The 13,555-nt window shown below is 32.3% G+C and overlaps 1 protein-coding gene across 1 annotated transcript; it reads right to left on the bottom strand.

The window, feature by feature from the left end:
• Nucleotides 1-9,794: 9,794 nt before the first annotated feature.
• LOC123203019 (endoglucanase 9-like) lies at nt 9,795-13,069 on the bottom strand. The gene is made up of 6 exons (XM_044619176.1): nt 12,735-13,069; nt 11,382-11,885; nt 10,934-11,083; nt 10,727-10,838; nt 10,479-10,642; nt 9,795-10,390 (listed from the first exon to the last, which is right to left on the bottom strand). The coding sequence occupies exons 1-6, from the start codon at nt 12,939-12,941 to the stop codon at nt 10,058-10,060; spliced, it is 1,470 nt and encodes a 489-aa protein (XP_044475111.1). The 5' UTR covers nt 12,942-13,069; the 3' UTR covers nt 9,795-10,057.
• Between the last annotated feature and the right edge of the window lie 486 nt (nt 13,070-13,555).

Raw genomic sequence — 13,555 nt, 5'->3', positions numbered from 1 at the left:
TTAAAGTGATCTTGGTGATAAAGGAAGCAAAACAAAGAGGAGGAAGCCAACTTTCAAAGATTTGGCTTAAAGCAAGGTAAGGGGTTTCCTCCTTGATATGTGACATGTTTTAGGGTTTTGGTTCCTTAGATCTATATTATATATGTTGATTTTGATGTTGAGGAATGTTGTTTTGCCATTTGGGATGTCTATGTATGTGATTTTGGTTCATGGCAGAAAGTTACAGAATATTTACAGTTTTTGCCACTGAGTTCGTCCCATGTTTTGGCTGCCTTATTGAATTAATTATGAGTGCTATTATATCTTGTTGGAAAGCTCTTTGAATCCTCTTTCCAATGATATATAGCTTGTATGAATTAGAGATCATTTGGACTGTTAAAGATTGTATAAACCGAAAGGACTGTTTTACTAAAGAAAAACAGGGGAGGCAGTTTTTGCCACTGAATTTATCTGCTGTTTTGACTGCCTGATTGAATGAATTATGAGTGCTATTATAGCTTGTTGGAAAGATCTTTGAATCCTCTTTTCAACGATATATAGTTTGTATGAATTAGAAACCATTTGGGCTGTTAAATTGTATAAAAAGTATGCTGCCCTGCTAAATGTCTGTTCTGTGAACAGTACTTCGTAATTTTATCACTGAGTTTAGCTCACGTTTCGACTGCCTTATCTATTGAATTATGAGTGCTATTATAGGTCGTTGGAAAGATCTTTGAATCTTCTTTTCAACGATATATAGCTTGTATGAGTTAGAAACCGTTTGGGATGTTAAATTGTATGAAAAAGAAGGTTGCCCTGTTAAATGACTGTTCTGTGAACAGTGTTTCGCAATTCTGGGCAGGAAAGAAAGAAAGAAAGAAAGAAAGAAAGAAAGAAAGAAAGAAAAGGAAGAAGAAAGGAAAGGAAAGAAAAGAAGGAAAGAAAAAAAGAAAGAAAAATAAGAAAAAGAATTTGGGACTCAAGATTTAGGGGTCGTCCCAAGAGTAATGTCTGGTGAGTTATGAATAAAATTAAATGGAAGCAAATTTAGTAAAATATAAGACCCGTATGTATGCTATAAACTATGAGGGGGTACTTTACACTACACCGCCCGCAGTAGGGCACGTCCGCAGTAGGACACGTCCGTAGTAGGACATAGACCCCCAGTAGGGTCCGCTCGCAGTAGAGCATGCTCGCAGTAGAGCTTAATTCAGAGTCAGAAATAGTGTAGTGAAAGAAAAATAGCTTGTGCTTAAAAAAAAAAGTGCCAAATCCCTATAGTTAGCTTCCAGAAAGTATTAAATAGACACCAGATGGGACAAAGTATGACCCAAATAGTAAAGAGTGAACTAAATTACCCCCTCAGTCTCTTATAGAGGTTAGGATGTGGGGTTGAGTCCCAAAAGTGAATTAGAACAGGAAAAAAGGATAGTTTACTTAATTTTTCCCCTTACTGAGTGTTCTTATCACTCACTCCCTTTTCTTTCCTGATTGCAGGTACAGGTGATCGAGGTAGCTGCGAGGCAGGGTCAGGTCAGCGTAGGTAGATCCAGCTGGAGCAGGTTATCTCTGGTTTATATTACATGCATACAGTGGCATGTTTTTATCGATTTTTGACTTTTTGAGATTATGGTACAGTTGCATATGATTACTCCTTGTTTTCAGATGAGTTTTCATATGAGTATATACATCTTTTGTTCGCTTCCAGATTTTTAGTTTTCTTGGAATACTTTCTAAACACTTTTAAAGATGCGTTTATTGTAAAGTATTTTTTAAAAAGAAAAAAATAGACGCTACGAATATTAATTCGTAACATTCCTCCTTCGGTGGGTAGTACTTTTAGGGAGGGATGTTACAATAATTTAACACCAACCGATCTAAAAATTTGACATAGTCAACCTGACATTTCTTGAGAATTCTATAGCCATAACTTCTACCTTACAAAAGGTATTGAAATAAATTTGAAAATCTCATGAGTTAATATAATTTTAAATGAAATATTGTTTATTTTAGTATAGTATTTTCACAAACTTCGTGGTCAACTTATCAAAAAGGGATCGCTCATTTAAAACCTATACACAAATCTATTGAAACCAAGGATCTAACAGGCGATGCCTATTGTGCCATTATCGAGTACTGAATATAAGGAAATTTTCAAGAAATGGTATACAGAACCCAATCTTTTCGAGAAACGAGAGGTGTATGATATAAGGATGACGACCAAAATTGTCTTCTATGGTATAGTGATAGACACATCTGTATGGTTATTTGACCAGATAAGTTCACTTTGTCAAATAAATTTTGTTTTTTAATATAGAATGTCATTCAGATGCGTGATAATGTTATATTATCTATTTTTATAGCACATGGATTCTTTTTTGGGATTATTACATCGACGACAACATGATGTTATGACAGAGGTTCATCAGAATTAGATGATAGTTCTGGGTTGTTTTGTTGCACATATCCCTCACGAGTATGCCACGTGAATGAAAAATCAATATAACTACTAGTTTCCTCCACTTTTCACATGATTGGTCGATGCAAATTATCCCCCTGACTTATATTTGCAACCTTAAGGTGTGGTGGATGAGGTCAAAATTCGATTATTAATTACTTAACAAGGATTACTAAATTAAGGTATAATATATGTATTTTGTCAATGTATGCAGGTTGTTATTCCAATAAACTTCGACAATGCACATTTGGTAGTAGGCGTCCTATATTTTAAGGAGTGGAAAATCATAGTTTACGACTCGTTATAGAGTTTTACTATTGACCTGAAGATATTTAGTAGAAAGATGTTTGGGTATACATCGATGATACCATATTTGCTAGCTGCGACATTATTTTCATCTTACGTAGGTCGAATTCCACGAGACGATCCATTTGCATTGCATAGGGTGATGGATATACTGCAGTAGATAGCCTTATCAAATGATTATGGTGTGTTCATGTTATGTTACATTGAGTGCTTAGCATTGGTTGACCATTATCTTTTGAGGCCGACAACTCGTTACACCTATGCACGCGTTTAGCCATACAACTACTTTTTAAGGATATTGATTGACCTTTATATTATAAGTGTTTGTATATTTATATATGTTTATTCATTCATATGTTTTATGCGATAGTATATCTATATATTTATTCATTTATATGCATTTGTCCTTTATGTAATTACTATAACTGATCAGTCAAATGAATAAAAAATGACTAAAAATGAATATATGAAATCAACATTGACATATATAACAATTACAAGCTGAAATCTTATAGATACATTAACAAGTATAATTACAAGTTTTAAAGATATAAAGTAACAAGTACAACCACAAATTTTATATCAAAATAAACAAGTACAATCATAAATGCAGTTATTTTCAACCTTTCTTCTTAGTTGCTGAACTTGATAGTATAAAACTAGGTATCGAAACAAAACTCTTACAATTCTATCTCATATGTCTAGGTTTCTGATATCGACTACAAATAAATTGTTCAAAAACCCATATTGTGAAGGACGTTTATTTTTATTTGCTGGACGTCCCACGTTACAACGATAGATAAATGGTGGATGGATAATATGTACCTTCTCTGCATGCAACAACTCTTATTGATCCCCTAATGGATTAACGACCTCTATGTAAACTACATGGTAAAAGGTGGTGTCATAGTAAGGATGCACCCATGAACATAGGTGGTGAGCTTTATATATCTTGCAACAGTGATGACATGCTTGTAGGGAATCTATGATAGTTGAAATTTTCTACATGTATATGTCTACTCCGTAAGGTCGATCATACCATCATATTGGATACTGTCCAAAACCTCGTATCGTTCAGATGTAATAGGATGCACCTTCAAGTTTGAAGATTTCACACAAATTTGACAATCTTTTCCTTTACCTAAGGTGTTACCAGGTTGGTGCAAGCATATGCAAATCATATAAATATCAACACATAGGGTAAGTAATTAAGTGTAAGTATACATAAACACATTTATAACATGTTATAATATTGAATATGTACTTATTTGCATGATTTCTTCTTTCATAAAATGATCGTTGTAATGTGCATCTGATGAAATCAATAAGCATAGTAATAGGTAAATCCCAAGCGTGTCTGAGAAGTGCATTAAATGACTAGGTGATATTGATAGTCATTATATTGTACATATGCCTTTCCCCTTCGATCATAACCCACCTCACACAGGTACGGTGTTATATCAAGGTGCATATGGGACATTGACTTTATTATATCTTGAAATTCATACTCTATATATGTCTTAACTGTTTTCCAATACATCCACGCGATTTTTGCACTCTTTTTATACTTGGATCGCATGTTACTATGAAAGTGATGATAACAGCAACCATGGAGCACACTTGGGAAGACTTCAGTCATTGCATAAAAGATACTAATATGTTGATCTGAAATCATTGCTAAATGAGGTACCTCACTTAAACAATCCTTCAACTTTGTTAAAAACCGACACTATGTGTCATAATCTTCCCTTAAACTGATGCCAAAAACCAATGGTTATATCTAATTATTACCATTAAATGCAACAACGATAAATAATTTACCTAGATATCTACCCTTTAAGAAGACAATATCAATAAAAATGACTGGATGAATATGATGTTGGAATGCATGGATACTATAACTCAATGTTATATAAAAGTATTTAAGTCGTTCATGCTTATTCATTAGTGTATTTGTCATTGTTCCCAAATTACAACATACGAAATTGCAACAATACTCTAACAGTAACATAAACGACTCTTCTGGTATGTCCATCAATAATTAAAGTGCCTAATTTCTCACCCGTCATGCTTGTGCATCAATGATCTTCTTAGGTCGATACACATGATCAACCAATATAAATCTGGTCTTCAAAATGTGTCTTAAAGCTCAAGCCCTTACTTGCCTATAATGAGGTAATATTTGATCTTTAGGACATGGGTGTTTGCTATCTATATGATGTAGTTTGAAACTGTCACTTTCTCCCACCCTGTTTACCTATGCACGCCAATAAAATTACTGATTACGACATTGAACCTCTAATTTGAGTGTTTCTGACTTGTGCACTTTAAACTGATATCCATTTTTAAGAGCATCTTGAGTTACTATATCAATGACATGCTGTTTACTTGGAAATAATGTATCAATTTTTGGAAAATCGCCATCTCTTTGCACTCTTTGTCTTTTGGATATAGATGATTGGCAATGAAATGCATCAATATGAACATTCCCACTATCAAGATTTGTTTGAGGAAAACTACTTATACCTTCAATATCTTCATTAATATATGTCTTCTTTTCAAATTCTAATTCCTTGATGGGAATAGTATGCATAACCTTCCCAAAAAATTTAATATGGAAATTTTTCTTCATTGCTACAAACAAATTCTTCTACACTATACAATACATCAACATGAACATCATTTAAATATGCAAAGTCTTCATGAGAATGTTCATATTGATGACTATTTACAAATTTGTGTTACATTATTTTATTATTAAGTTTGAGTTTTATGATTGTATTTCTATTGCACAATTACACATACTCTATAATTCTATTATATATTGTGACTATTAATATACTTTGATTAATTTGATACTAATTTTTGAAAATATCACTTTACCCTTGTATCATTAAATATCATTTTATCTGTAAATATTATCTAATATCTTTAACACCCTTCATTATAAATTATCATTTTACCCCCAAATATTATCTAATATTTCTAACATCTTTTATTGTAAAATATCATTTCACCCCTTACTATAATAATTACAAAATACCCCTATAATTTTTATCAATTTAATTTTTACACACAACTCTAATTTATTATATAAAACACCATATATAATTACATTATTAGTAAAGTAATAACGATTGAAGTTATAATATGAATATGTACTCCGATATCACAAACTTTTTTTTTTCACTCGAAATCTAAATCATGAACTTCTTTTCTCTTTCTAGAAATCTCTCTTAGATAATAAGTAAAATTGTATATATTAATAGATAAAAGAAGATATATGATTTATATAGAATGAAAGAATGATAGTTTTAGTATTTTTTTAGATATTTAGGGTATTTTCATTTAAATCCTTTAAAATATGAGTATTTTCGTTTAAATCACAAAATTATGAATAAATTTTTTATTACCCATGAAATATGGGTAATTTAATTAATTCCCCCTTTATGAATCCCTTCCGTTGGTATTCGGGCTTAGGGATGTACGAATCTCACATGCTGAATGACTTGATGGTTTTCTTTGTTTTGATCACGATGTATTTGTATTAATGTGATAACATGTTTTCGTGTCATTACTGCAAAGTTATGTATTTAATTTGTTTGGATTAAACTCTTATTAGTTGAAATAAAATTTTCATATAACATGTTGAATGCTAGGTATGTTCATTTCAGTTGAATTCATTCGTTACTGCATATTTTGCTACTCAACATGCCATGAGGTGAATTTTTACATTTTGGTTGGTATCGTATTTGAGTGGGAAAGCATTTAATTCAATCAGGCCAAAAGGACTTAAGTTTTGCATGATAATAGAATTGGAGTATGTTGGAATTAGTTGATCGAATCGATAAATTAAGTCAACTGGTTCAAATAGAAGGCTCAATCTTATAAAATTCAACAATTTGGTTAATCGAATTTACCAAATCGATTACCTGAATTTTCCTGACATATTTTGCATTTTTTTTGTTTTTTATCTATCCGTTAAAACGAATGGGTTTGATGCATTGACAATATGTTGTAACAAATTCTTCGAACAGGATTCGTGTCGTGGCGCGATGAATACTAAAATTGGAAATTTTATCTTCAAGGGTTGTTATGTAAATGTTGCTAATTTGATGAATTTTATTGCAATTTGAACACATTAATAACAAAGACTTGATATCTTTTTGTGGTTAATTTATTATATGATATGATTGGTTCTCAAAGCATGGTATCTATATTTGCCGTATCAATGAATGTTATTTGTATTTTTTTTTTTAAATAGGGCTTACGTGTCTTGTTTTACTTTATTCTCTCTTGATGTACCATTTTTCCTCATCTTATTTATTGCAAATATAGTTTGAGGTTTTTTATTTATTGATGCAATACTTTAAATATGATTCATTTTATTTAATATTGTAAATTAAGAAAATATAACATGTTATTTATGTATTGAAGGCTAAAGTTGAAGAGCAAGGAGCATACTTGAACTCTTATAAAATAATTTGAAGATCAGAATTTTTTAATTTTCTTATCAGTTTGTCTAGGTTCGAGAAAACTAACATTAATAGGTGAGATTTGCATTTAGCTCAAATATTCTTATAAGTGGTCCATTTAGCCCAATGTCAACATCGAAAATTCTTTACTTTGATGAGATTTACATATGAGATGAGAGGGAAAAAAATCAATTAATGGTCAAAACATTAACTGAGGGGACAAGGAGTGATCAAAGGTAGGGATGGCAATGGGGAGGGGCGGGGAGGGGATATCAATCCCCGTCCCCTCCCCGCGAAGAAAAATCTTCTCCCTGTCCCCGCAGGGAAAAATCCCCTCCCCATACTCGTAAATATAAATTTTAATTCCTTTATGTATTTCAATAAATAAAATAAATCATATTCTTCCAAAATATCACTTGCTACAAGAGCTACAAAATATTCATTGTTATTTTAGTTCAAATACAAAGTTTTCATAAAATCTAATAATATGCAATAATCAATTTTTTCATTAGTAGCTCTTCATGTATGTGATTTAAGGAAATTTTATAATAATATTAAATTTAACACTTTTCATTCACTTCAATTGATTTTATCAAGTTTATAATTTGTTTTTTTTTTTTTGTGTAAAACCTGGTGGATTGACTAAATAAGTTTTGAAGTTGAAATAGAATTAATTTGGTGTATTTGCATTTTATGATAATGAAATTCTGGGGTTTTTTTAAATATATTAGATTAATAGTTCAAAAATTAGTAAAAGCTAATAATTGATAATTCAAAAATTAGTAAAATTAAAGTTATAGTTTTAATAAATCATAATGTAAAAATTTCTAAAACTTAATAGTTTAAAAATTATTATATTAATATATTAGATTTAAGAGGAGGGGAGGGGAGGGACGGGGCGGGGACATATGTATCCCTGTCCCCGATCCGTTCCCGATTACGGAGATTTTTTTCATCCCCATCCTTGCCCCTTTCCCCGTTTTTATCAGGGAATCTCCTCTCCGTTATGGTCGGGGAGGGTCAGGGCCCCTAAAGTCGGGTCTAAATTGTCATCCTTAATCAAATGATGGCTACGAGTTATTTCTTTTTTAGCAAAAGACAAAGTTATCATGTATAGATAGATGGCTTATTATCCTTGCCATTTTATGGATGTAAGACTAACTTGTTAAAGTGTTTTTTGGGGAACAAGTATGAGGCTAATTATTGTTTTATTTTTATGGTTTTCTTTTATTTGTTTCGTAATTTTAAATCATATAGGGCACTATTTGTAATGAACTATATAAAGGTTTAATTTTTAATGTTGAATGACAGTTCAACACTTTTGGGAGAGTTTGTCTATCTAAAATTTCCTTTATCTAAATTCTTGTCTTAGTCGTGGAGAAACAAATTTGTGGCTTAGTCTTTATGCTTTGGAGTTTTTGACGGTTGTTGTAGATTTGGTTGGTTGCTGGAAATTGATACAGTGAACTTGAGTGAATATACCTCACATTAAGGGTAGTCTATGATAAAAGAATGACAGTTGTTGTCCAAATGATAAATTTGAAAACTTTAAGGGTAGCCTTAATATTCTCCCATCAACTTGCTAAAGGAATGTATCCTTTATCCTAGGATTAACTTGGGTAATTAATTTCCCTTGACTTTGACGATTGAAGCTGTTGTAAAGATAGGGCAAATCACATTTTACCCTTTAATTCCATTCCTCTTTATATTGACTTTCATTGTTAACATCCCAGTTCACTATCAAAGATGCTGTCCCCATTAGGACCTTGCAAGCCTGGGCAGTTTCACATTTGGATTTCACACAAATGTCCTTTGCCCAAAATGTGGCTTGATGATTAAGGAGTTCACAAGATATTTTTAACAAATCTTCTAGTAACATCATTAAGTGACGTGGGATCTAAAAATTCAACCCCTCTTTAAATGCAATTTCATATCTGACATCCTAAGGCTACTCTTAACCAGCCATACACTACTTGTTGAGTCTTATTCTATAATATTTGTAACATCCAACCCACTATTAAAATAGCATGAACTTATGTCTCACCAATTTAATGGGGCTCATTTGGACCTTCAATTGTCATGGCCCATGTCAAGCCTAATTTCTCATTGTCAACTTGGGTTGAGTTCACTTCAAGTGAAATTAACTTAAAATAAAGACTTATCAGGTTATGTCAAATTTATTCACCAAAAAAATTACGCTTTAATTAAACTATAAGGGAATAAAAAAACTAACTAACAATATATATGTAAAGATAGTAATTATGATAAAAATTTGGCCCAAAAAAGACTGTTATTTGAAGTTTGATTGGCGTAAAGTGAATTTTCATTATAGTTTATTGTAATTTGTACAAGTAGGAGCTAGAATCTTTTGACTTTGTGGTAAAATTAGTAAAATGCTTAACATTTTCTTGTTTCAATTAGTCTTAGAGCAATCAATTTGTTTCTTTATGCTTAATTTGCTTGTGTAAATTAATTGGCTGACATTGATGGAAACTTTATTGTGAAATGAAATTGGATCGATGTGTATGAATGCTTTCTTTTGAATATTGTTAATAAATATTAGAGATGTTGCTTGTATAGTAAATGAAACTTTGTTAAACTTGATAAATACGAAAATGTAAGTAAAGATAGTTCTACATCAATCATTGATTACAATGATGATTGCATTGATTCTAAATTTTAGATATTGATGATCATTTTAATTTTCTTTTGGGATGAAATGAGATCACCATATTTCCAACTGAAGTAATAGCTAGAATGGTTTTGGCAGCTCATATCCTTTTGAGGCAGTCTAAGAAAATTATATACAAGAGGCAGTCACTAGATGGTAACAGCAACATCAGCTAGAACGGGTCCCTGCAAAATATGCTAACGGTCCAACAATAGCAGCATTGATGTATGTGGCCGGTTCCGAGTGACTATAGTCGCCACGATCATCTGAGTATCCATCATTTTGATTTGGACCGCCCACAATGGCTCCGACTAAGATGTTAGGGTTAGGGTTCAATGAGTAGAAAAATGGTTGGAAGCCACCATCACAACCTATGCTTTGTGGGTGACTTGCCAAAGAAGGCAAAGAAGACCCTCTATGGTGGATTCTCCTTGGGAAATTTGATCCAAATCCCACCATGTAAGACATTTTAATGGGGTTAACACCTAATACGTAGTCCACCTGAAATTCCCATAAAAAAAATTAATCAAATTTCAATAATAATGAATTATACAAAATTATGAAGCACTTAATTAATTAAGCAACTTGCCTGTATTTTTGCAAGGTTTATCAGGTGATTTGGGGTGACCACATAATTGCCACAGTCAAAATTATGCTGTGTGGCTTTCATGTATTTAGCATAAGTGGTGAGAAGAAATGTTATGGATGTAACATATTGAAGATTACTTTCAGGTAGCTTAAACATGAGCCCACCTGCATTTTGATTAATAAAACTTAGTAATTTATAGAATTTAACCTCTGAAGAATGGTCTTATATTTGCACACGTATATGTTTACCTTGTGTATATTGTGTTGATGACATCGGAGAGTTGGGTAAAATTTTGCACATAAAGTTTTCAGCTTCCTGTCTATATTGCTCAAAATTTTTATCCTTGTTCAGTAAAGCTCGCTGGAAAAATTGAATCAAGCAAAAGCTGGATGAAAAAGGATTCTGATATGTTCAAAATTTATTCAGATTACAAGCTTTGTGATGTGAGAATTTACTCTTGCCAATAGAACATGAGCACCAGCATATTTGTTGTCCCAGCTGAAAATGTCAGTGCCACTATCATCTCCTACGGATTTCAGGAAATTGAAATATGAAACATCATTTGTTGCCCTAAAAAGCCATGCAGCTCCCCACATAAGCTCATCCTGTAAAAACATTCAAAGAAATAAATTAAAGGGTAAATTCAACATTTATTTCCTATTATGAGCAAATTAACCACTAAAAAAGAAAAAACAATTTTTATTCAGTGATATAATAAGTTTTTGCTAGGTCTGTCTCTGGGTCAGAGCCAGACTTTAAAAGTTGGGAGCCCATTATACGGAAGCCCACAACTAAGGAGTCAACAAAAGAAATTCAATTTCGGTATTGAAATTATAGACTGCTGCCTATAATTGAATAATCAATTTTAAAATTAATTTAAGGGCCCACTTGACCAAAACTTACATTGTATCCAGAATATGAGCAATAGAAGGGGCAAACAGCAGAACCAAGAGAGTCACTATAAGCACCACGATACTGCATTGCAAATTGCATAACTTTCTTAGACGTCCTCAACAATAAACTTGAATAGTTGGGGTCAACTTTCCTGAAGACCATGGAGGCTGCAGCCAAGGCAGCTGCCGTCTCTCCTGCGACGTCTGAGCCAGGATTGGTCTGAGAAACCGAGTAGACAGATCTGACAGTGTCCATGTCCTCAGGGCGTTCCCAGCACTTGTGGTCAACATTGGGATCACCGACGCCAACATAGAGCTTGCCAGGGGTGGCTGTGGCACATTTTAAGAGGTAGTCTGTGGCCCAACGAATGGCTGTTCTAGCGTTTGAGAGTTGTGAGCCCATTTTTTTGCCGTATTCAAGTGTGCTCCAGGAGAGCATTGTGGTTGTAAAGGCCATTGGAAAGTTGAATTTTACGTTGTCTCCGGCATCGTAGTACCCTCCACTTAAATCCACCTGAAGTGAACAAAATTAAAACTATGCTTTACTTACAGGGAAAGTAAAAGTATTTTGCACGGACTACAGTATATGTACATTAAAACATTGTAATGAGAATTAGGAAAAATTTCAAATTATTGAAATTTATCTTAATTAAATACAAGATTAATTAGAAGATAATAAAAGAAATGTCCGAAAACTTTAAAGTTAGCTTGATTCCCCTAAAAAGAATGCAAATTTGATAAAGTCTGAAGCTTTGGCAAACTTTTGGACGATGGCTTACTAAAGGAATGTGTGTTTTTATAGTCTAGTCAAACTTTGAAATAAATGAATGAATTTGCAATAGAAGTATTTACTTGCATGCTAAAAGATGGAATGATGATGTGTTTTTGGATATAGTGCGAAATCCAAGCCCAATTATATTTATTGCTTTTTTTTTTTCAGCTCCAAGACATCTTTTGACTTGAATAATTTACCAGACGCGCGAAAATAAAATAATTGTATTTTTTAACAAAGAGATTTAAAATAAAATTGATATGACGTTTTGTCTATAAAAATTGTACGTAAACAAAAAAAAAAATCACATTAAATTGGAACGATAGCGAGCGCTTCTTTAAAAAAAAAAAAAAAAAACATTCGAAATATTGTTTATTTGAAAAACATATTAAAAGTATTCACCAAAACAAAATAAAACCCATTTAATAACACTTTGTAGAATAATAACCACACGTGTCAATTGGAGGGAAAAAGAACCATGATTTTCATGGACAACGTAGGAAGAATGAAGTTGCAAACAGAGATTTACACTTGAATTATAAAAAATTAAAAAGATAATAAAAAGAGAATGAGGAAGAAGAACATGTATACCTGGGCAAGTTTGCCGTCAGAGAGGCCGGAGTTATATCTCCAAGTGATTTGTTGATTCTTGGGGAGTCTGCCTGACCTCTGTCCTTGAAAAAACAAGAAGGATTTTGCAAGAGCCTCTCCATAATTAGGGTTTCCATGGACATTTTCCATCAAAAACAAAAGAAAGAGGCAACACCAAGCCAAACAAGCTCCTCTTCTTGTTGCCATATTTGGGTATTTGCTAAAATACCAAATGGGCTTGTTTGACTACTTAGTTTATGGTTTAGTTTCAACAATGAGAGAGGCTTATATAGAAGAAAGAGCATAAGATTGTGTCAATATTATACCGCAATATTAGGCTTTTGCTCTCTGCATGACTTGTTTTTGTTTAACTGTTATGAGTAAAGATTTAAAAAGGATTTGTTATTAATTATTAAATTGCCGATTTGATAGGTTCAAAGTTCAACAACGTGGCCAACATTTTAGGGTTTACAAAGATGAAAAGTTAGTCCGTGTAGGAAATGCAAGTTTATATTCATTTGATTTGACTCGGCTGCTTGATTCTCAATTGTATTTTCTTTTTATGCCCTTCTTACGTGTCTATCCTTTTCCATTTCCTTTTTCTATCTTATATATAAATAAAAGTCTATTAGAAGTTTAAACAATAAAAAATTTTGAAAAAAAATCACTCTTTAACACCTAGAATTCCTTGCTATTCATAAATCAATATATTCTTCTTTAAATAAATATAAAAACTAATTTTTAACTTATGTCTCATATTCAAACAACATGCCAAAAAAGTATCTATCTTACTGATAGAAATTTACTTGCGTTAACTTCTA

Source organism: Mangifera indica, chromosome 19 (genome assembly GCF_011075055.1).
Source record: "Mangifera indica cultivar Alphonso chromosome 19, CATAS_Mindica_2.1, whole genome shotgun sequence".
NCBI classification, from domain to species: Eukaryota; Viridiplantae; Streptophyta; class Magnoliopsida; order Sapindales; family Anacardiaceae; genus Mangifera; species Mangifera indica.
This window is presented reverse-complemented; position numbering and strand designations above follow the sequence as displayed.